The sequence below is a fragment of the Colias croceus genome, chromosome 7 (genome assembly GCF_905220415.1).
Source record: "Colias croceus chromosome 7, ilColCroc2.1".
Lineage (NCBI taxonomy): Eukaryota > Metazoa > Arthropoda > Insecta > Lepidoptera > Pieridae > Colias > Colias croceus.
In genome coordinates, this window is record NC_059543.1 from 6,490,557 (window position 1) to 6,515,026 (window position 24,470).

General features: G+C 33.3%; 1 protein-coding gene across 2 annotated transcripts in view; it reads left to right on the forward strand.

Moving 5' to 3' along the window:
• The window catches only part of LOC123693075, a 56,751-nt gene that overhangs the window by 29,975 nt on the left and 2,306 nt on the right, over window positions 1-24,470 (forward strand). For both annotated transcript variants that reach the window (XR_006751646.1, XM_045638026.1), the window contains exons 5-13: window positions 5,904-5,963; window positions 6,635-6,846; window positions 9,547-9,672; window positions 11,252-11,377; window positions 12,448-12,597; window positions 17,238-17,427; window positions 17,875-18,008; window positions 23,548-23,677; window positions 24,262-24,352. Coding sequence is in view for 1 of the 2 variants with exons in the window: in XM_045638026.1 (XP_045493982.1) it covers window positions 5,904-5,963; window positions 6,635-6,846; window positions 9,547-9,672; window positions 11,252-11,377; window positions 12,448-12,597; window positions 17,238-17,427; window positions 17,875-18,008; window positions 23,548-23,677; window positions 24,262-24,352 (1,219 nt within the window). In the remaining variant the exon portion in view is untranslated. The remainder of the gene's footprint in view (window positions 1-5,903; window positions 5,964-6,634; window positions 6,847-9,546; window positions 9,673-11,251; window positions 11,378-12,447; window positions 12,598-17,237; window positions 17,428-17,874; window positions 18,009-23,547; window positions 23,678-24,261; window positions 24,353-24,470) is intronic.

Consider the following 24,470-nt stretch of genomic DNA (forward strand, 5'->3'; position numbering starts at 1 on the left):
CTGTGGGAGCAACGAAGCCCATCATGTCCCACAGACGGGCGGTAGTTGACAAGATGAAGCGCTTAGTGCACATCACATCTGCGGGTGCGATAATTTTAAAATAATAACAATCAACAACAGAAGACCAATGCAGACCAAGCAATTTATGTTGCACGGTCTTATCAAACTCCACCGCGGAGGGTAAAAGTTTGTGCGAAGCGGGAAGATTATCTAACACATTTTTACTATTACTATTCCATTTAACTAGATCCCACTGAGCTCCCTTAAACAAATCAATGAGCTGCTGCGACGCGAAAACTGCTTCACACTCCGTGGGAACAGAGAAGGCGATATCATCCATGTACAACGAGGAAGACGCAATGCTACTCGCGAGCGGATATTTCGCGCCGTCATCTTCTACGAGCTGTCTTACCGTGCGCAGTGCATGATAAGGACTAGACTTGATGCCGAAGCAAACTCGATTAAATTGATAAAGAAGTAGCGGATCCTGCGGGCTGAAACGATATAAAAAACATTGAAAACGACGATCAAACTCACGCACGAATATCTGCAGAAATTGTTGGCGGCAATCGGCGGTCATGGCAATCGCGTGGAGACGAAAACCTAAAATTATTGTAAACAAATTGCCTTGTAAATTCGGCCCAACATGCAGAAGGTCATTCAATGAACGCTGGCTTCCAGAAGTTGGCATGCTAGCATCTAAAACCATGCGCAGCTTAGTCGACGATTTATCCTCGCGCAGAACAGCGTGATGCGGTATAATATAAATAGGTGTAGGGTCACGCGGATCATACGGAGGCGCGGGTGAAATATAATTCTTCGTTAGATAATCTTTTATGACGTCATCATATGCCAACCTTAATTTAGGTGAAGCCTGTAGCTTTCTTTCAAGGCACATGAAACGTTTGCGGGCAATATTAAATGAGTCACCGAGAGTGTAGAAATCATCCTTAAATGGAAGCGAAACAATATATCTGCCACTCACGGGGTCGCGGGTTGTAGTTGATTTATAATATTCTTCACATTCAACATCATCGGGATGTTGAACGGGCGGTGCGGTAGGAAGCTCCTCGAGCTCCCAGAAACGCCTGACTAATGAGTCAATAGCGGCGGTCTCTTGAACGTGACAACACGTCAAGGGCGGTTTGTGTATGTTAGGTATGGTGAGTACTGAACCCATTATTACATAGCCTAACACCGTGCGCAATGCAGCGGGCGCCGACGAGTCACGAGATGCATGAACTACGTCGGGGAGAAGCAGATGAGGGAACAGAGAAGCACCGATTAATAAATCGATTTTATTTGGCGTACCAAAACTCTCATCTGCGAGCGGTAAATGCGAAATATGCGATAAGACAGAAGTGTCTATAACAGCGGTAGGTAATAAATCCGTAACATGATCAACAACTAGCGGTGAAATATTAAAGGATATGTTGTTGTCAAGACGCGAATAAAATTTTATATTTACGGAATTACTATTTATAATTTTTTCTGAACCACCGAACCCCTTAATAATAGTACGTTCGGTTTTCTGCGGTTTAATACCTAAACGTTCACAACATTCATTCGTAATGAAGTGACTTTGCGAAGCGGAATCTAAAAGCGCGCGAATAATAAGCCGTTCGCCTTTACAATTATAAGCTACGACTTCAGCGGTTGATAATAAAATAGTATGTTGTTTATTCGCGGGCGGGTTGCATAGAAATGCGTTATCAGTATCAGCTGTATAGCTAGCGGTAAATAGCGCTACGTCAGAGCGGACGCACTCGCCCGACGGCGGCGACGGCGCAGGCAACGGCGGTGTGCTGCGCGGCGGGGGGTGAGACGCAGGCGCGGGTATGGAAGATTCGCGTTTCAAATGTAACATTGTATGATGTTTTAATTTACAAACGCGACAATTAGAATAAGATGAGCAACTAGAAACTCGATGTTTTATACTGAGACAATTTATACACGCGTTTCTATCCTTTACGTATTTCAAACGTTCCTGCGGACTCATTTTATGAAAACTCGAACATTTATATAAATGTTGATGCGTAATATTTTTACAAAGACAACTATAAGCGGAATCAGCTGTTGTTACGTAAGACTGATACGTCTTAGGCGGTGCGGAAGAAGTATTATTTGAACTGCGGTTATAATTATTCTTTCGAGGCGGTTTATTTATTCCCGAATTTGTGGAAGGATGAATGCGTTCTAATACCTTCGCACGAGTTTGAATAAATTGAACTAAGTTATCAAAAGTAGGCATTTCACTACCAAACTCAGTCTCGAAAGCGCGAACAGTGTCTGAGTCTAACTTCTTCAACGCGATATGAACAATCATTAAATCTGTAATATTATCTAACTTTATATTCTGTAAGGCGCGCACTGCGCTAATAAAGTTATCTGTAAATAAATCAAAGTTTGTTGCGGACGCACAATGCAAAGGTTTAAAATCAAACATTTGATTTAAATACGCGGAAACTAACATACGTTTATCATCATATTTATCTTTTAAAGTTTGTAAAATTAAATTATAATTTTCAGCGGAGGGGGTTATACCAGCTATAACAGTTGTGGCCTTCCCCGTTAATTTACCTAGTAAATAATATAAACGCTCGGCATCTGTAAGGCCGGGATTGTTATGAACAACTGATTCAAAATTCGAAAGAAACAGCGGAAATGAGCGAATATCACCCGAAAATGGTACTAATTCGATAGGCGGTAATTTAGGCCTATTTTTATGCAAATTATTAATATCTCCGTGTGACGGACTTGGTTGCGAATATTGAGATTTAATTCTTATAACTCTGCTATATAAAGACTCGAATGCAACGAGACTTTTATAATCAGGTTTCGCGGTAGGTGTTAACGATAATAAGCGAGTATTGTATTCGTCTAAACATTTTTCAAATCTTTCACGTAGTGATTCTATCTGCGCGGACTCGTCAAGGAAACTTTCCATAAGCGAGGCGTTGTTATGAACGTTTAAAGACAAATCATACATTTGTTGCACCATTTCGAATATAACTTCGCGTTTAGCTAATAACATGGATAACTGCGAATCATTTATATCTTCCGAATCATTAACATCCGAAGCGTCACTATCATGTAACTTAGTCATTTTCTTCGGCGGCATTTTTAATAACAAAAGTAATTATTCAAACAGAGAATGTTACAAAACAAGTTACAATAACAAGTAATACGACCAAATAAAGTAGGTCAGTGACGCAAGCGTAATAAGAACAGAGTATGTATTTCCAATATGGTCGGATTATAACAGCGGATCGCGGAATGTACTCGATAACGTTATAAATTTCGAGTGCGGGTAGACCGTAGATAAATATGATGAAATATGTTCGATTTATAATGATTTTAGCGTTATAACTGCGGATAAACAATATGAATATAGTTTTAATTAACTATTTTAAGAATAATATACGCGTAACTTATTGTCACGGGCGGAATAAAATATATTTTAAGCGGAAAATAATAGATGACGCAATGTCGATCTATGCGGTATATTATAGTTATTTCACAATGAATGTACTATTAAATCACTTATTAGGGCCTACAATGAGTATCCTAATAAGGGCGGGTTTAAAATATATTTTATATGAATAGTAGAAGACGCATTGTCGTTCTACGCGGTAAATTAAATAGTATTTCGCATTGAAGATACTACTAAATACTAATACGCTTATTAGGGCCTACACAATGAGTATCCTAATAAGGGCGGTGGAATCATCAGGTAATGTACGATTCGTAAGGACTATCAATGGTTCTTATCCGGCTCGAAGGACCAATCAATGGTCGCGCCAATATAAAAAATATAAGTAAATATATTCTCGATATAAAAGTGGACTGTATTTAGATCAACGTGGTGTTAGCAAAGAGGGGAAAGACGGGAACACACGGCACATACCTCGTCGGAGGGAGTAGCGTCCAGAACACACGCCGCCGCCACGCGGTCAGGGTCCTCCAGCTCGCGGCGGGCAAGAACGGGTCCAGTCCAACACTCCACACAAACACACACGCGGCGGTGAGCGCGACCAAGGGCCGGGGCACGGGATGCCCCGGGGGTGTTACAAAAGCACAATGCCTGATGATCTAGAGAGCCTCGTGGAAGCTCTCCGGCGGTGAGTCCCGATCCTCGCGAAAGATCGGAGAGAACTACTGGCTGTCGTTCGTGACATATGTAGGTCACGTGACGAGCGCTAAATAGCGCGCGGTGATTGGTTGTGCTCGTATGTAGGGAAGGATGAAGGAATCCACCACAAATAATAAACATTTAATTTCTACATTTACTATTTTAATTATATTGGCGTTACCAGTTATACTCTGGACTTATAGCATGACTGATGTCAATATTATACAAAATAGAATTAAAAAAACTAGAAAAGGAGCTAAAATTATATTATAACGTTAAATATATTACACAAAGATTAAACGATTTTAAGCATCTTAGAGACGATATTTTGAAAATGGTTCTCATTAAAGTACCTATAAAAGGGCACTATCTGAATCCTTATATTATTAGAGAAGGATAATATTTAATTAAAGTCATGAATATGTCATTTTTTGGGTTACTATTAAATAATCTGAGTCAGACCCGGTTCGTTGGTATTAATTTACCCGATAAAGCTTTATCCTATCAGCAGTTTTATAGCCTTATGATGATAAAAACGACATAACTATTGATCCATGATATTTGCTTTTGTCGAACTTCCAATATTCCTTGATGTTATAAAAACGTGTCTATTTCCATCAAACTTTGACATTTATAAGCACGTTCTCCTAACTGGCATGTTTTTGTATGAATAAACTGAAACTGATACATTTTTGTCTCATTTCTCCGAATAAAAAATTTAACCATTCATTAACACATATATATACCTTGTTATAATAAACGTCACACTTCTTCGTAGCTAGTTTCCTTGGCCTCATTTTCTCTTAAACGAAAAACATGTTGTTTTAAATATAATGTACTTAAACATAAAACGACGTGAAAGTCCTTTCGCTTTATGCATTAGATACTTTCTAGTCTTTCATAATTTAAAATACTTATTCTATATCGATGAATAAAATGAATAATATTAAGTATTTGCAATTCGTTTTAACTTAATAACAAGGCGTATAAATTATTGTAAATATTATCGACCAGGGATATTCTAAGAAATCTTGTTATATGGCATGAAACGGTCCCTATGAGACGTTTAAAAAGACAGAAGGAAATTAAATTTATTTGTCACGAACGTGAGCTGACTCTTCTCGTAACAGAAGAGAAGCCTATATCCTGTTTGATGAATGTTGTTTACAACCTTTTCATCACTTTCAAAGGCATAAATAAGTAAATTAATGGTAGATCCCCTTTGGGAAATCAAAACTTTGATTAACTACCTAACAAAATGTTTAACTTTTGCCTTTAAATGGAATATTTATTGTAATCGGTCAAACTTAGTAAATGAATAATTGGATTCTGCTTTTTTTGTAAAATTTTCAATGTAGGTATATAAACTAAATGTGGATATCAATAGATTTGGATTTAGTTACTAGAGTCTGACCTCATCAACTTACCCTTAATAAAAAATCGATCGTTAATGGTCCTATCAGATAATAATAGATAGACTTTTATGAATGGAAATAAATGTTTCCATATTTTCACATGAAAAATATCGAGTAACAGGTATTTTATTATACTGTATATTTTTTGTCTATCTAAACAGATAAATATACCTGTAGCCAAATATATGATATCGTTTCAATAGAATGTATTAATAGAATTCCCATTTTGGGAATCAAATGGAATAAAATAATTCATACAGATTTTACTAAACATTCAGAACTTCTTGTAGAACATAATATTATATTTTGTTAAGGAATGGATCAAAATTAGACGTTAATTTTTTATTATTTTTCAGAGGAGATCAACAAGGAGAATCCAGAGCTAAAAAGCGAACATATCGAATATCATAGACTTGGTAAGTGTCATTTATTGATTATTTATAATGATAATATTACAAGTAATATCATGGTCCACTCTCTTGGTGCAGTCCAACTTGTAAGCACAATCGTGAGGATCTTTGTAAAATTCACAATGCATATTTAAATAGGAAGTCTTAAATTTGCTCTATACTCATTGCTGACTGTTGTGTACTATAGAAGGATCAGTGATCGCCTGTCGAAATGAAAATGCCAGAGAAAATTATTTATTCTCTTTTGAGTGTACACTGATACTTTGAAGTTTTCCTAATATTGGCTCTCGTCAAATATCGATAGCACAGATGACAGACCACAGAGATGAAACTATAAAATTTAGAACAAATATTAAATTTTATGTGCCTAGATGGTAAGCGTAAATTTAAACTTTTGTGGAAACGTGGAAGTTAAGAGAGATATTAATATCTAATAAGACACATTAGGTTAAGAAGACGCTTAGCGAAGTCGATAAACTATAAAAAATTTATGAGACTTGATTAAATTTCATAAGTCTTGCATAGTGTACTTAATAATGATGAGAAGCGATCCTTGTGAATTCACTTTCAATAAATTGGTATGGACCAATTTCTCACAGTCGTAGTTATTATACTAGAAATCGAAATAAAAGTAAGTAAAAGTGGATAAAGGATCATGCCCAATTCTTCATCCATAGACACGGTACAAACGAACGGGGAACTGGTCTCTCGTCTAGAACAACACGCATCAGCGGACGCAGTGGACAATGAAAAGCCCCGGGTCCACTCGGAGACGCAGGTGGATGTACCTTCCAAGGGCGTGCATCAGACGGTAGTACAGGATGGATCTCATGTCAGTGTTATTGAATTAACGTCCACCGTTGCGCCAAGTGATGAACAAACTACTAAGGTAAATTTCTAATACCCATTTTCAGCATTATCATCATCATCCATATATGCTCCCTCTGCTGGGATAAGAGCCTCCTTATGAGGTCACAGGTCATTATCCTCCACGCTGAAAAGTGTTATATTATCTACTTATTTTATAGGGTAAGTCATTGCTTTGAGGACCGTTGTAATATTGGGTAGAACAATTCTGAAAACTAGAATAATAATTAAGGAATAGCTTACATTTTTACAGTGGTATATCTGATAGACAGTTTAAATAACTAGTAGCGAGTGCTGTCCAGAATAACAACACATTATTTATAGTAGAGATGTTAATCCAATTAAACGTGCATACACAGTATTCTCAGATTTGTGTGTGTTCATTAGCTACAAGCGTTGTTTGTTTAGTCAATTAATATAATTCCGTATGCTGGTGGTACACACTATGTTGTATCCAGTTATTACGTTTGATTTCGGCGAATTATGCATATTACATTCATGTAAAAATATACGATAAATTATTCACTTCTACGTTAATAAAAAGTAACTTATAATATGTAATTTATATTTATATACTATATTTAAAGCGAATAGTTAACTGTAGATTCTACTTTTAAAAATGATTTTGAAAGGTTAAAAGATACTTTTGAACAGATTTAATTTCATGTACATAACAAAAATTTTTACTCAATGTTATGTTCCTGACAATTTCCGTAATTCAGTTTAAACTTTAAATGGTTACTTTGTATAAAATAATCAGTTTGAATTACTATCAGCAACTGTAATCATACAATTTCTAACATGTCAATACCTAATATTATCCATTTATGCACATACATAGTACTATAGGTACTTATTATTACATTCTATATGTAAATTATATGAACACATTCTCTCATCTATACAAGCTGTAATCATGTTATACCTAAACGACCATTTTGACAAAATTTAAATCGTTCATAATTCATATTATATCTTGCGTTTAAGATATTATTATAAACTTATACGTCATGTTTAAAAATGTACCTAGTTCTTTCATGTCATTTGCTTTCTAAAAACTTCCATTTTTTTCGTGAATAGTTCTACGAAACACACACACGCCAATTTCTTCATATCACCTACATAGATCGTACACGTGACTTATCAATACATTCCACGAATGAATAACCGTAATTTGTATAAAATAACCTTAAATTGCTTTAATGGCTGTTTCTTAAAACTCACCTTAAGTATATTACATGCTTTTATAGATTCATTGATTGATTGATCGTATCTATTGTATAAAAATTAAAGCATATAAATTAAAAATTTACCTGTCCCGATTCTTTACAAACTTTTATTTAAAAGTTCAATTTACTTAACTTTATACATATACACCAAATTGCAAGAACAATATTTAAGTAAATTTCAAATAAGTACATTATTAAATTGTATCATTATTTAATTTGCTCTCGCGTCGCGAGAAACGTCTGCGAGTTAGTGACGTCCAAGTATTGATCAGACGCTGAAAAACTTCCCAATATCGGCACGTGTATGTTAAACAGTCTTGTTCTTCTGAATATGTTTCGTTTACTCTTGAGAGTTTTTCTGTTGTCTTGTTTAGTTTCAGTTTAAATCCCTTAAGAACTTTAATTTTTCCTCAAATATATATGTATACTTATTTATTTATTTAATATTTCTTTATATAAAAATTTAAATTGAAAGCATTTGCAATGTTCACATAGGAAAGAGGAAATTTTCCTTACATTTTTTACTTATCAGGGATGTACCTAACAATTTTTTTGTAACCACAAACAAAAAAAAATTGTTAAAATCCAGAGAATTTCTTGTGATATTTACAACGAATTAATGTATATATTTTTCAAAGGCAATAAGGTTAATTGAACAAGTTATGTGTAATTCATTTGTTACTTTATCAAACGGTCATTGTATTAACTCGCTTACTGGAATACCCTATTGTGTGAATTTACACGTATTCGAATTTTTCATTTATTCGATTGTGTGAAAAAAAATTCTGTCAAGGTTAGTACCTACGTGGTTATTAAGAAATCATTTTACTTTGTAAATGGTATGGAATGCATTAAATTTATATTAATATTTTTTTGATCAATTTAACCATACATAATTATCTCTATTATAAAAATATAATTCAACTATATATTTATATTTACTAAGTACCTATCTAAGATAATCTTATTGAACAGCTAAAAGTTGAATATTAAACCTTTACTCCTGGGTTGTAGCTAAAAGTTTAAAACTAATCTTACTAATTTATCTTTTCGCATTTTCTTCAATGCAGTTATTAGCGGAAGCTGCGGAAATAATTTCTAAGTAAAAATATAGTGAGTAGGTACATGGTTTTTTAAAAAGAAAAGAAATTATTAATGCTAATATAAATAACAGTTATGATAGTAAGTACTAGGTACTTTCGTTGGAAAAACAAAAAGCTTTTTGATATGTCACATATTATACATTTCGTTTAAAAACTTAAACTTTATAACGAATGTTAAGTATCGGTAATCCCAATAGGATATAAAATTATTTGAACGTATATTTATACCAATACTATAATTATTATGAACCTTTCTATCACCACGGACAAATCCGTATCGCAAAATCACTATGTGTAAGTATATCATTTCAATAGAGGAGTAATAACTTTAAAATAGTTAATTGGCTAATATAAGCTGCGTATACTAAAATTTTCTTCACTTCGTGATAGGTATTCCACGGAGCGGCCCGTCTGATTCAACCAGGTTCTGCCACCCAACAATCCAACCCTCCAAATGGCCACACAGCTGTAAGGCGAGCTTTCAACGCCGACATCAACAAGGAAATTAAGAATAACGTAAGTAAAACCACATTTATATAGAAATACTAGCTGTCCCAGCCAACTTTATTCTGCCACTCTTATCACTTCGGGGTATGAAAAATGGATAGCAGATTCTCAGATCTACCCGATGTGCACACAAAATTTCATAAGAATCGGTCCAGCCGTTTCGGAGGAGTATGGTACCACCTTAAATAACATTGTGACATGATAATTTTATATATGTATAAAAGAGAAGAAGAAAATAACTACTAAAAAGCTGTTCGCCGCAGCTCCATCATTGTCGTTGTTTTTCAAATCGCCAATCATCAATTTGTCAGTCACCTAATCCCAGTGGAAACTAATCCAACTAACCAAATATCAAAAGCCGTTCAGCCGATCATGAATTAAATGGTGTAACTAAAACGATTTTCTATTATTTAAATTGATATTTTTTAATTATTGTTTGAGTTGTTCTTGTATAAAAAATGTCTCCGAATATTTCTCGAGCGCTTTTATTAATATTATCAAAGCAAGGTTAGAAGGTTTAACTAGCAGATCGTTCGTAGTAATTTGTAAAATCAATATTAGTCTCGGTTATCGTAGCAGGGCTGATAAGATCTTAATATATTATCAATTTAAATAGGTACGTACAAAAGCTATAGAATGAAAACTTTCATTAAGGCGTCATGTTCTAGTTGGACTAGAGCAGATAGAATATTTTTCATTAAATATGATATTATTTAGAATTACTGATTTTTTTTTTATATTTCCTAATGAATTATTTTCGAATAATTTTATTTTTTTAAACATATTTGAGTTAACTGAAGTAGTCTTTTTATAAGATTATTTATTAATTCTATGAAAAAAGAATCCGATTGTGAAAAAAATATTCCGTTAAAAGAATAATCAAGAATGTATCACTCTAACAATAGATTTAAGCTATTTTTCCAAGTACCTAATGAGGTCGTTAACTTGTTTTACGAGAGACGTAAGCACTAAGGGGCTCATAAAACCTGTACCCACGTTACAGCTTGATGCGTGTTATTGACAATAGTGTTCACAGTTTTATATTGGCTTTTGTTAAAATATACGGTCTAAACCTCAAATTTTAGTTTGAAAGGTTTTTTTTTAATATATTTTTATTAACAAAAAGATACTAGTACATATTTTATAGACACTGAAACTCTTGAAGCCTTTACACGCGCGCTTTTGTTGTTGTAAATCATATTTCAAACTGCTCTGTATTCATTTTCATGATTTAAGCAAGCTCTATAATCAATAATATCACTCGAAAATATTTTGTGTTTGTTAATCGGCCCAAAGGGTCAATCCTTCAAAATAATTCAATAAGCTAGGAAACATTATAAAGGTCAATTTGATATTTTACAAATATAAACCTTTATTTTATATTTTACAAATCATGTCTAAATTAAAGTCTCGGCACGCGCAATAAAAAAGGCTGATTGATTTTCTTAACGGTGCCTAAAAATATTAAAGAAATTCCATCAATGGAATAAATGAGAAACGCACCCGAGCATCAGAAGGGGAATCCAAGTTAAATTTACTTTCAATATTCATAAAAATTGATAAACGTTCTCATTATTTTATGAAATAGATGGATCACTACGCTTCGTACTCTGGGGTTCAATATTCGCCTTTGGATATGGCAGAATATGTGTTCTGGACTGGTGATGAGCACGGTGTCACTAATGCTATTGAGGAGTTCCTACAAGAAGGTCTGGTGAGTACATGGAATTATTCTAGAAGTTTCTAGTACATCTATACTAATATTATAAATAGGAAAGGTTTGTATGTATGTATGTATGGTTTTCACGCATAAACTACTGGACCGATTTTGATGAAATTTGGCACAGATAATCTTTAGACTCTGAGAAAGAACATAGGCTACCTGTTATTGCGAAATATGTACCACGGGCGAAGCCGGGGCGGACCGCTAGTATATAAAAAATACGGTGTGTTGACTGTTTACCTATTCTTAATTATGATTGTAAATATTGTTCGGTAGGTCTTATTGTTGAGCCGGGAGGGCAATATATTGCAATTGTTGTTAATGGAAAATAAATTGAATTCCTATGTGTTTAATTAAAGAGCATAAAAATAATACCCTTTGCAGATGTTTCATTTCTTTTTTTAAACATAATTCTAGGCAATTAGAAAGTCAGACGACATTAATTTATTAATAGCTTTGCAATAAAATAATTTGAGTGTCAAAAACTGTTCTTTAATTAAAGGAGGGTTTTGATTTATTCTGAAATGCTTTTAAATGCTTTGATATTTTGAGCAATTATCGCGTATATCTTTGATGTTCTAAATGGCAAAAATATACATGTATATTGTATATTCAATGGGTTTCACATATGCTCAGCCTTTTTTATTAGAATAATAGAAATTTATCGTTAAAACTGATGTGAAATTCCGTATTGATTAGCAAGGCGTGATTTGCATCTTTCTCAAAATATTCGATATGAACATTATATTAAAAATGTAAATATTATAGGTATTATTTGTACAAAAATGCAATGATACTACTAGAATATTAATTGGTTTTGTTATGTACGAGGTTACTTATTTATATGTTTATAAAACATACCATTTTGCAAATTAGTACTGAGTAAAATATTATATCACTCTTTGCTTACTTGTATAAAGTAGCAGCAAGCAAAAGAGATTCTATACATTATTATATGGCCATACTAAAAATCAAACATTTGCAGCATGACAACTAAATTGCAAAGTAACTTCCTTTATAGGCAATATCGCCGTAAAAATTGATGAGCAAATCCATTTCAGATGAACAAAGAAGAAGCGATCGCATTTCTTCAAGAAATAAAGTTCAATATCGATTACCTCCGCGCCCATTACGCACAGAATATCAATGCGGCTGAACAAAATGCGCAACAAGAAAAACTGAGGAACGCTCTATTGGAACAGAATGCTAAGGTAAGTTCAATTTCTAGAAAACCTTAAAATATTGTTTTTATACTTAAAAAAACTAAACCATCAACGTGTCAAGCTTATGCAAAAATATAACAAAATCAATTCACTAGTTGAAAGTTCTGAGGTAAGATAGCAAAGAAATACATAGAAATGAAAATTTTCTCCTTTTTCGAAGCCAATTGACAATAAGTTAACCATAAAGCCTTAAAGTATGCTTCAACAACTATTATCATATTATTTTCAGAGTTAAAAGTTATATATTTATTGTATCATTTGCTACAATGAAAATGAAAAGTTTCAAGACCTTGTATATTATAAATATGGCTTATGTTAGCAACAGTTTTTATTTATTTGCTTTTCATTCATAAAACAATGAACATCGTTTTAGTTGTGCCTGCATTGAGAAAGAATATTAAAAATAAAAACGAAAATATACTGCTTTTCATTCACTGTACAAAACATGAAAAATAAAAAATAAATATATAATCTAATGGCTTTGAAAGCATGACCTAATTTATCGTTAACTATATTTTACTCTAGAAAAATGCAAATTAAAATCTGTAGTATAATTATTTAATAAGTAAGGATCAATTTATCCCAAGACTGGTATAAAAAGCAATCTTATCAGTGTGATTTTAACTAAAATATTTCACAAAATAACAAACTATTTTAAAGGATTAATTTCGTAAAATTTATCGCCAATTAATAAGCAATTTGCAGGCATTTATTAATATTTAATATCTGCGCCGGATATACAGCCATATTCCCTACTAAATCTACATTTCTGTTTATGTATAAATTATCGCGGCTTCAACCGCCAGGCTCTATTCAAACGAAATTATTTAATTACACATTGCAATTGATTTTCAAATTATGGCTTGTGTCGGTAGTGATAATTAAACTAATTTAAATTCGCTGGCATGATAAATTGTAGTTCCTTGTTATAGAAACATTTTATTGTATTCTACATAAAATATTAAATAAGTAACGCAGTTACTTACAGCACTAGTTGTATCCCAATTCCCAGACCATCTTATATTATAGTATTATTTAACCGATCTGAAATTCTTGTTTTGAAGTGAAACTTCTTTATCGGGGTTGGAAAAAAGTTTAGTGTAACATTTTTTCGTTACGCGCCATCTTTTTCTTATCCCTACCCCGCGCGATTCGACATATTTCTGTAAAGTTGCATATAGTAAATTATTTTTTGAAAAATAAGGTTATTAAGAAGTTTCACTTCTTACGTGTGTACACTAGTACACGCACACATTTATTTATTTTTTTAACTTCTATGATCGATAGATATCAAATTATGTATCAGATTCCTTGAGTAGTACAACAAACAAACGCCTTAACGAGTCAGAAAAAATAGAATTTGTAGCATATGACTCTTTATAGTCCCACAATTTTATATTTCTTTTCTCGTACAAAACATGTTTATTAATTGAGAGAGATTGCTATATTTACGCAGATACGCTAATACGCAGTATTTTACAGTAATTCCTAGTCATTAGTCATGTTTAAGAAATATATCTCTTTTCACATAAAAAACACGAATAGCAAAACTTTTTCGTAAAACATTGTTGATAAAGGCAACGAGAATAAATAAACTCAAGTTACGAGTAAAGGTTACGTGTATAATTGGATGTCGTAGATCACGTAGCATCTGCTACGATATTTCGTAGACATAATTACTGCTAAAAAGCAAAAGTATTTTTTAATCAAATTGTTGTTGGTCGAGGTGTTGAACAAAATAAATTAGAAAATTTATAAAACGACAGGTGGATCCTGTTGAAGAATAGGTTTTTAGTTTTTACGAAACTATTTAACATAACACATTCTCCGATACATAACAATAGTAATCGCTTATTTTTTAAAGTATTTACTAATAATCTATAAAATATACTATAATATAGGGTACGAAGAATTTTGGAGAATCCATAAATTATACGTATATATACAATATGAAGTAGTTTTTTCTTTGGAATGATAGTTGTCAATAAAATATATCCTAAGTTGAAACAAGTCAACGTTTCAATTAACATTATATCCGTTCAGATTAAATAGTTTCAAAACAATAGATTCTCATCTTATTTGGTAATTAGATACGACAATCTTAATTGAAAATCGGAATTATAATAAACGGTCTCATCAATGTGTTGTCAGCTGTCGGCAACGTTGTCAACGATAGCGACATAGATTTATTTTATCATTTTGTTCATCTCTTTATAATGTAATAGTAGTATATCTTACTCTATATAAATAAAGAAAAAAAGAATTTTGAATTTGAATTTGAATTTTCTGAAAGTTTATATAAGAGTGATTATTTAATTCCGCCCTATATATTATCATTAAAGAAGTCGACAGTTTTATAAACCATTATAGCAGAGAAAAAGGAAAACTTATAAGTTCGTGAGCCGTAAATGCATTATTCAAGATGACACCGAGATTTAACATGTTATACAGAGAAGTAGGTCAGCAAAACCTTATTAGTACTGCGGCCGGGGCGTATAACACAGGGATATGTGGTTGCTCTCTACAAACTATAAAGCAGAGATTGATCATAAAACTGAATCACGACGCACAATAAACTTTATTGCTAGCGTAATAGGATTCGATACAGCGTGAAGACATCGATTTAAACTGCCGTTTATGTGTCAATTGTATGATATCACGTCTCTTAAAAGTTGTGAGCTTAGTTGTATACAAATAGACCGTAACAAGCACGTTTTATTTACCTATACGGTCGGTATAAAATTACTGACGAGAAAGCTCGTTTCTATTTCAGGATATTTAAGAGCATTAAAGGGAATGCTGGAATTATGTTGATAATTATTTATAAAAGACATATTTTATTTATTTTATAGAGATAGCTCCGTTTGTACAATACTGTGTTTAATTTAGTTCATCCTATGATTAGTCATTTATTCATTGTATAAAGCAAAAAAATCAAAGTAAAATATTTTCATTCATTTAGTTCCCATACATGTGGTCAAGGTATATAAATGGAGGAGTGACCCATCCATTGACCCTAAATAATATGTCAACTATACATTATACTATAAACCTTGAACATCTATCCTTTTTAAAGCGTGCTATGCTATTAGTTCTGACATTAAGCTAATAAAATTTTATCGCCGGGAAATATTTCCTGACTTGGCCGAGATAACATTAACAGTTTGAGAGAAAATCGTTTTAAATTGACAGCCTTATATTGGTTTGATAAACAAGGTTTTGAATAGAATATTAGACAATATCTATTACAGGTAGTGAATACATTTTCGGAGGCTACACGTACACAGGCTACACTTAGTCGAATATTAAATGAATATTTGAACTTAGCATGATATTATGGTTTCATTATACTCTTTACTTAGCTTTGTTTAAAAAAAGCTAGAGGTACTTATTGATGGAAAAGTAACTACGCAATTAAATCTTACACAAAATATACTATATCAGAAGGAATCAGTATGGCCGGTTATTATGTAATAAAATAATGTATAATATTAATATCAATGTAATTATCAGTGCTTTACTTTTGAGCGTTTTTTTTAGAACTCTTGTGTCTAATTTCACGTATTTAACAGTCCCACCCAACACGAATAAACTTGCAAAGTTATTTATATTATGTAACTAAATGTTCAGGAAGCTCGCTTCTCAGCGTTGTTAAACAAACACCAATGTAATTAATGTTGTGACCCATTTATGTTTGTGTCTAACATTTTAAAGTTTGCAGATGTAATTCAAATGGAGAGCAAAGACTAGAAAGTTCTGGGTGTTTCGTAATTCTACAATCTGGGTTATCTTTCTAACCATCTGTGTAAAGTTATTTAATGTAGGTCTGACTGATGTGGCAATATTACAAACTCTTAAAACTTTAGTGTTTACAACACTCTGCGGTATTGGAATAGTATGATTTATTTTGACATGGAAACACTGTGGTAATATCGTTCATACATTCATTCGTTTTAATGTAATCCGCATTTCGCATAACACTCCGAACATTTGTTGGCTATTAGGAAAATTAATATCATAATTGAAACAACCTCCTAGCTCACTCCTGTTAAATACGGTTACGAATCTAGAAATTCTAGGTTTATCAATTTTCCACAAAGATTATAAGATTGTTTTGTCTATTTATAAGATTGTCTGAATAAAACAACACTGTGATTTACTAAGCGAGTAATTGGTATTTCGTTCAACGAAGGCAATACGATTACTTCGCCCACGCCAACATTTACGTGTCTCTGCATTAATATCCCACTAACTAACTAAAATATTTATTTTGTGTGCTTAGGCTTGGTTTCAAAATGCTTTTAAATAGAACATTTTGGTTTTATATAACTACATAATCGTGGTTTTATTTAAAGAACATTGGGAATGGCATTGTATTTATAGATATAATTGGCAATGCGATTGGTTTTTTATAGTGGATTTATTGGCACATTATTGCATTTGTATCTGTGTTTAAAAATGGGATTGAATAATTCTTTGAGTAAGAGGATAAAGGGCTTTGCATAAACGTTTTAAAAGGCTTGTAAATTTTTTAATATGTACATTAGATTAATTGTTTCAAGTCGTACTTTCTATATTCTTCGATGTAACATAAGTCAAATGTCAAAGTTAATTAACCGGCATTCCAGGAGCTTCAATACCGGCCGATGCAGTCATTTCCGTTCGGCGGCAGCCCTGACATAGTGCGCTCGATCTCCGGCAAGACGTGGGAGATGAGCAACAATCTCGGCGTGGTGCCAGCCCTGCCCGTGTCCACTGATCTGCGCCCGGAGATTGCGAAGCGCGCTTACGACCCTATGATGCAGACTAACGTTATTAGTTAGTATTTGCACGTGTTTAGACACTATTTAATATTCTAGTATCTGTCCCGGCAAACGTTGTTCTGCCTTACTCTTCTATTATTATTAATAGGACGATGAATAGAATATGTTTTCCGATTCTCAGACTTACTCGATATGCACATAAAAATTCATGAGAATTAGTCAATTTATTTCGCTTACACTTAAAAAAAGACTATTCTTAATACGTAGCAATACTGGTTCTTAAGTTTTTGTAATTTAAGAAAAAATGTGTCTAATATACATTCACATTATAAGATGTAGTTATTATTTACAATACATTAGCTAAATAATGCCATTTAAGATGTAATTGCATTACTTATGTACACTTTGTTGTATTTTAGAAATGCTCCTACCGTTATTTTAATTTAATATCACAAATATATTAACCCAAGTATATCATAGAAAATATTTTATTTCAAAACAGGTACGTCTGATTACGACCGCGATGGTTCAATTGTCAGCGAGGAAGAATACGAGGAAATGATGGAGAAATTGAGAGCCGCTGATACTCTCTATACTGAATACTCGTTGGAGGAAATCATTTATCAACTGGCTAAGGTATGTTTTTAGTCGAATGTTTGAATTAAAACCACACCCCATTTAGAAAAAAGGAGTGTGGTTATAATTGTGTGTATTTATATTATTACATAAATGTCTTTATGTATATATTTTCGATATGTCCAATCTGATCTTCAAAAGTGAACCTACTAAAAAAACTTTAAGTGAACGTAACGATTTATTTAGCAATCCATTTGCAATTGTAAAATGTTTAATTTTTATTTATCTTTCTTTTACATCAGATTTTTCATAGTAATTGCTCATTTTTCAACACTTAATTCCTTTGAATTAACAGTTATGGCTCCACATTATAGCTTTTAATTTAGATCATAACGCGAACGTAATGATACGTTTCAAAGATAATTGCCTCATGTAAAAGTGTATCAAATCTTGCTTACATAAAGCGTCCTATAACGAATTCATCGTTACACTGTAACTATAGTGGCATTGATATGAGGTTCATCTTAACTTCTATTGGATGGATGAGATATCTTTTTGAAAGCGTCATAGTATAGAAAAGGGGTTAAGTACCTAATACGCATTTGAACTTGTAACTACTCCAAATACTGCAAGCTAAACGTAGGTAGGTATCCTGCAAGAGTTGAGCTTGAGCGAATAATGTAATTACTTTCACAAAACTATCAAAAAATGCATTTAAAGCAGATAAAAATATATATGTGTCGTGTTTAACAAAGCGAAGAAATAGAAGCTATTTGATCGTTATTCTCATGCTCTTTGAGTTCTAATTCCGAAGTAACATTATTACGCTCGAATTATTTGAGAAAAAACTCTCTTTGAAATTTATGAAAGTCGAGAAAACTTTATACTGTTCTGGAGCGTAACGGAAAAGAATATTTTATTCATGGACCTTTGCGATCTTAATGGGAAATACGAGTTAGGTTCACGTAACGTTGTCGTCACTTCGGTAATGGTATACCTACAGTTATCGAGTGCGTTAACGTCGGGTCTTATCGAATATTATGAGGTGTTTAATTCATTTATCGAAGATAGTTTATTCGTTTCTTTTATTAAGTATCTAACTTACCAAATTATTATTTATACGATCTATTATAATATACCTACTTACATATAATACAGAGCATTTAAAATATTATACACCGTGAAACTAAAACATAATAAGGTAAAAGCACCTAATACGGAGGTATTTCGCAACATTTGAAAGTAAGTATCAAAAATAAGCATTTGTAAGTATTTGTAAAGGTGCCAAACCACTTTATCGTTAAAAGTGGAACTTAAATTTTGTATTGCTGTTGAGTCTATGTTTATTTTCATAATATTTCTTATTTTAAAAAAATATTTAAATAGTCATGTCGATTTTCCCTAATACGGAGGTATGATTTTGGTCAGAGCCTAATACTGCGGTAGGCGGCTCCTAATACGGAGGGTCAGATATTATATACATTGAAGTTCCGTACAAATAATATTTGTTAAATAATAGGAATGTGTTAGTAAAGTAAATTGTAAGTTTTTTATTCATTAACCATTGGTTTGATTACGTTGATTCACTTTTAATGTGTTTCATTTATGCTTTTAGTTTTATCGGAAAAAAAACACGCATATCAAATAAGAATCCACAAAAAAAGACACAAAACTTCTTATTTATTTACGCAACCCTAAATCTGGTAATTTTAAGTTCTATGAAATAGGGCCGTAATAGGAGATCATATATAACCTAATACAGAGTTACCTGGAAATATCTACCACCGTAATAGGAAAACTACTCGTGTTTTTAATAATCCTAATTCTGACCCATCAAAAATTCGATAAACAAGAGAATGTAAATGCTTAATCAAATGATAACAGTTTTTTGGCTCAGATGTGTAAAACTCAAATCAACAGTTATACAAAATAAATGATTTGTGATACATTAAAATACACCTTCCTATTTTTACCCCTTCTAAGAAACAAACATTTTGTACTCAACCATTTTCATATTTAACTGGATTTCTAATTAAGAAAACATACCGCAGAATATGGTTTCTAATTTATCAGATTAATAATTATTTCAACTAATCTTGGAATTAATTCAATAAGTAAATAAAATTAAAGTTATAAACAATTAAACATGCCCAGTATTTTGAATTTATATTTTTTGGTTTTTATGGCATTCGAATGCTTTATAAATATAAATTTATAAAGAATAGAAAAAGACACATAAAACTGAAAGGATAGAATAAATTCGATTGCTCAGGCGGGTCACGAGTGGCTGAGTTGGTTAGGCATCCGCCCCGGAATGGCGCGAAGGATGCGGGTTCAAGTCCCGCCTCGTGATCGAATTTTTTCTATTCTTTATAAATTTATATTTATAAAGCATTCGAATGCCATAAAAACCAAAAAATATAAATTCAAGAAAAGGTCGTGTTCCATCGTTACAATATTGTATTCACTGAAAAGTGCTTCATATTGGTTGAAATGGTTGTTAAATCATCTCAATAGATGGCGCGCGGTGTGTCCCTTAAGACACATAAAACTGAAAGGATAGAATAAATTCGATTGCTCAGGCGGGTCACGAGTGGCTGAGTTGGTTAGGCATCCGCCCCGGAATGGCGCGAAGGATGCGGGTTCAAGTCCCGCCTCGTGATCGAATTTTTTCTATTCTTTATAAATTTATGCCCAGTATTTTTCCTATTTCGGAGTTATGCCACCGTATTAGGATTAATCTATAAAATTTGTATCGTATTACGGCGGTATTTTATTTCTTATTTTTTGGGTAGAAAATGACTTACAAATATGAAACAAGCTATTTAAATAGTGAGTGTAATAGTAGGAAAATGCAATAAACAATACATATACAAACTTGAACGGCTTTTTAATACGAAAAACTTAGTTTATAAATATTAGTGTACTTACTTTTGTTGTTTCGCGTTTGTATGGAAACACCTCTCATGTCGATGCCGTTACACAGATTGATTGATCTTGTTGTGTTGTCTATGTGCTATACTTGCAAACGTTAGTTAAGTCATGGAGTAATAAATTTGGAATAAATAGCTTACGTTTTGGTGTACTTAAAATTTATAAAACAGGAATAAAACTCGAAAAAAGAAATACCACCGTATTAGGAAGCGATTTTGACTACCGCCGTATTAGGAGCCTTTACCTTAACGTCTGTTTTCTTTTACGACAGAAGAGAGTGATTTTTATTATACTTACGATATTTGTGTTTGGTAATGGTTAGGACGCTAGAGGCTACTCTTTATAGAGAATACTTTTGACCACGCTAAAACATCTCAATCATATTGGAATTACGCTACTTTTTTCCGCGATAAAATATCTGTCCTATAGAAATTCCTTCGACTATAACCCGATAACTAATAATTCATATTATTTATGACTAGCAAGCGCATAATGTATAAATATGCCTATAAATACAGGTTGCAGACTGCAGATATGCTAATAACTTAACAAAATACATAATTATTTGTTAAAGTTGATTATAAATATTGTAATATAAGTAGTAATCCATATATTATACTAGCTGCTCCGCACGGTTTCACCCCCGTGGCTCCGCTCCTGTTTGTCGTAGAGTGATGATAAGATTTAATGATAAGATTTAATTTAGTAATGATTTAAGCCTTCCTCGATAAATAAGCTATCCAACACCAAAAAAAATTTTCAAATCCGACCAGTAGTTCCCGAGATTAGCGCGTTCAAACAAACAAACAAACAAACTCTTCAGCTTTATAATATTTGTATAGATAACAATAAAATAAAAAAATAACATAATATCCTCCTTTCGAAGATCCTTGAAAAGCTTTTTAATAATAGATTAATCACATATTTGGAAAGAAAATCACTCCTAAACGACAATCAATTCGGATTTCGCAAGGGCCGTTCAACCGAGGATGCAATCCTGCATCTTACATCACTAATCACATCCTATGTGGATAATGGTTACAAGTGTCTCAGTGTATTCCTTGATTTGCGTAAGGCTTTTGACACGGTGTCGGTCCCTATTTTAATTTCAAGGCTTGAAAACCTTGGTATAAGAGGTGTAGCTATTGACTGGCTGCAAGACTATCTGACTAATAGAGAGCAAGTGGTGCGCCTTGATAATTTAACGAGCAACAAAGCAGCCTGCACATACGGTGTTCCACAGGGGAGCACACTGGGACCTATGTTGTTTTTAGCGTACATAAACGAGTTATGTAGTCTCCCTTTACATTCTGCAAACACAATCATGTACGCTGATGATACAGTAGTTATCTTCCACGCCAAATCGTGGAGTGATTTAAAATTGATAACTGAAAAAGAGATGTGCAAAATCACTGCTTGGTTGGAAGATAGCCTGTTGTCAATAAATGTTGAAAAAACTAACTACATCTGTTTTGGTAAAAGAATTTCTTCCATGCCTGGTAGTCAATACAAAATTACTCTCCATTCATTCCCTTGCAATAGGACATTAACATCAACTCTTCAGAATACTATTTGCACATGTGAAGAAATTAAAAGAACCAATGAAACAAGATATCTAGGTGTTATAGTGGATGACAAATTGAGATGGGAACAACATATAAATAGCACAGTAAAAAGAATCAGAAGACTCATATTCGTGTTCAAAAATCTCCGGTCTATTGCCAACACTACTCTGCTCATCCAGGTATACAATGCTCTTTGCCACTGTATACTAACTTATTGTATATCTGTCTGGGGAGGAGCCTGCAAAACTCTAATGCTACCTGTAGAAAGGGCACAAAGGGCTGTTCTTAAGGTTATGTTCTACCTTAATTATAAACATCCTACAACTGATATATACATCAAATCAAATGTGCTTAGTGATCGAAAATCTTATATTTACCAGTGCATCCGCAGAAAACATCGCATTATAGATCTTTCTAATACAGAGGTAAAAAGACTCAATCGGCTACCTATCCCCTCAACCTCATCCAAATTCGCTCAACATCAATATGAATTCTTAGCAACAAAATTGTATAATTTGTTAAATAGTAAATACAACGTTAGGGTTATAAATCATAATAAAATTAAACGAGTTGTGAAAGATTGGCTAAAAGATATGGATTACGAAGAAACAGAAAAATTAATGATGGTAAATCACTAGGACGTATTCACCCACCCACCCACATGTCATACGTACTAACTTACTCACATGCTCTACACAAACATACACATGCACAAACACATACACACACGCAAACACACACACACACACACACACACACACACACACATATATATATGCGAACAGATACAAGCACACAATATTTATAACGGGAATGACTTCTTCAAATTGAAATATTAACTTCAGTTTGTCCTTTTCTTTTTTTTTTGTATAAATAAAGGTATATTTTTTTTCCTTTTATCTATTTTTACTGTTTAAACATAAAACTGTGAGTTTGCAGAAACATATATAATATAGATATAAAGACTGGGAAGAAACTGGCCTTCGAAACACAGTTTACCACTAGTTCGAAGGTCAGGGTCTGAACATAATGCTGTACCTGTTTCTTGAAAAATAAATTTTTATTTATTTTATTTTATTTTTTAATATCTGTGATCACAGATGATGTTCTCCCAGTCGTTGTCCCGCGACCCTCTGTCCGCGCGCACGTCGATGCAGCGCTTCATGACGTTCCTCGAGCTGGAGGCCGAGCGGGGACAGCTCTCTAGGAACGTCGAGAAGAAAGTGCTGGGTATGTGCAGTTATAAAGGTTTCATTAAACACGGGTTGACATTTACTGTCTTACCTTTTTTTTAAGCTATTGCATAGCTTCTATCGCGGGCCTTGAGCGCGGGGACCGAATCCAGAAATTTAGTAACGAAATACCTTACGCTCCCCACTCCGACGGGCGGAGGTGTGGCTTGAAGGCATGCTATGGAATAGCTTTGCCGCGGCAGTCCCCGAGTGCCACACGTCTTTTTTCTTTTTTTTTGACGTGACAACGTCTTATAATTCGATAGAGCCGGCTGCACGCACGAAAAAACATGACTCATGCGGCGTTACCACGCTCTGACTCATCTGAGGCGTTCCATGTAGTGCGAGCGAGAGCGCGGAACGAGCGACAAAGAAGCACAATCGGACGTTGTCACGTTCAACTATCGTCAGTAAACCGACTTTACAGACAACCAATTTTTTAACGTTGGGTGTTTTTTTTAACATTTACGCTTACCTACGGTTCAAGGTGATAACGGTTTCGCGTGTATATTTATAAGATTCCTACAGATCGCATTAATGTTTAGAAATAATACGAATTACATCATAATGAAATCATTTCAGACATCATGGTCGCGGCTCTGACGGACACTCTAGGGGAACACCCAGAACTATTGCAACAAAGGGAAACGTTTGGCGGCAACTCTGCTAATCGGTTTGTAGCATATTAATACCTACTTAGTCTGAAATCAACGCTTTCTTATATTTATTACCTACTAGCTTTCCGCCCGCAGCTTTTTCGTTTCTATGGAATTTCGGGATAAAACAATATA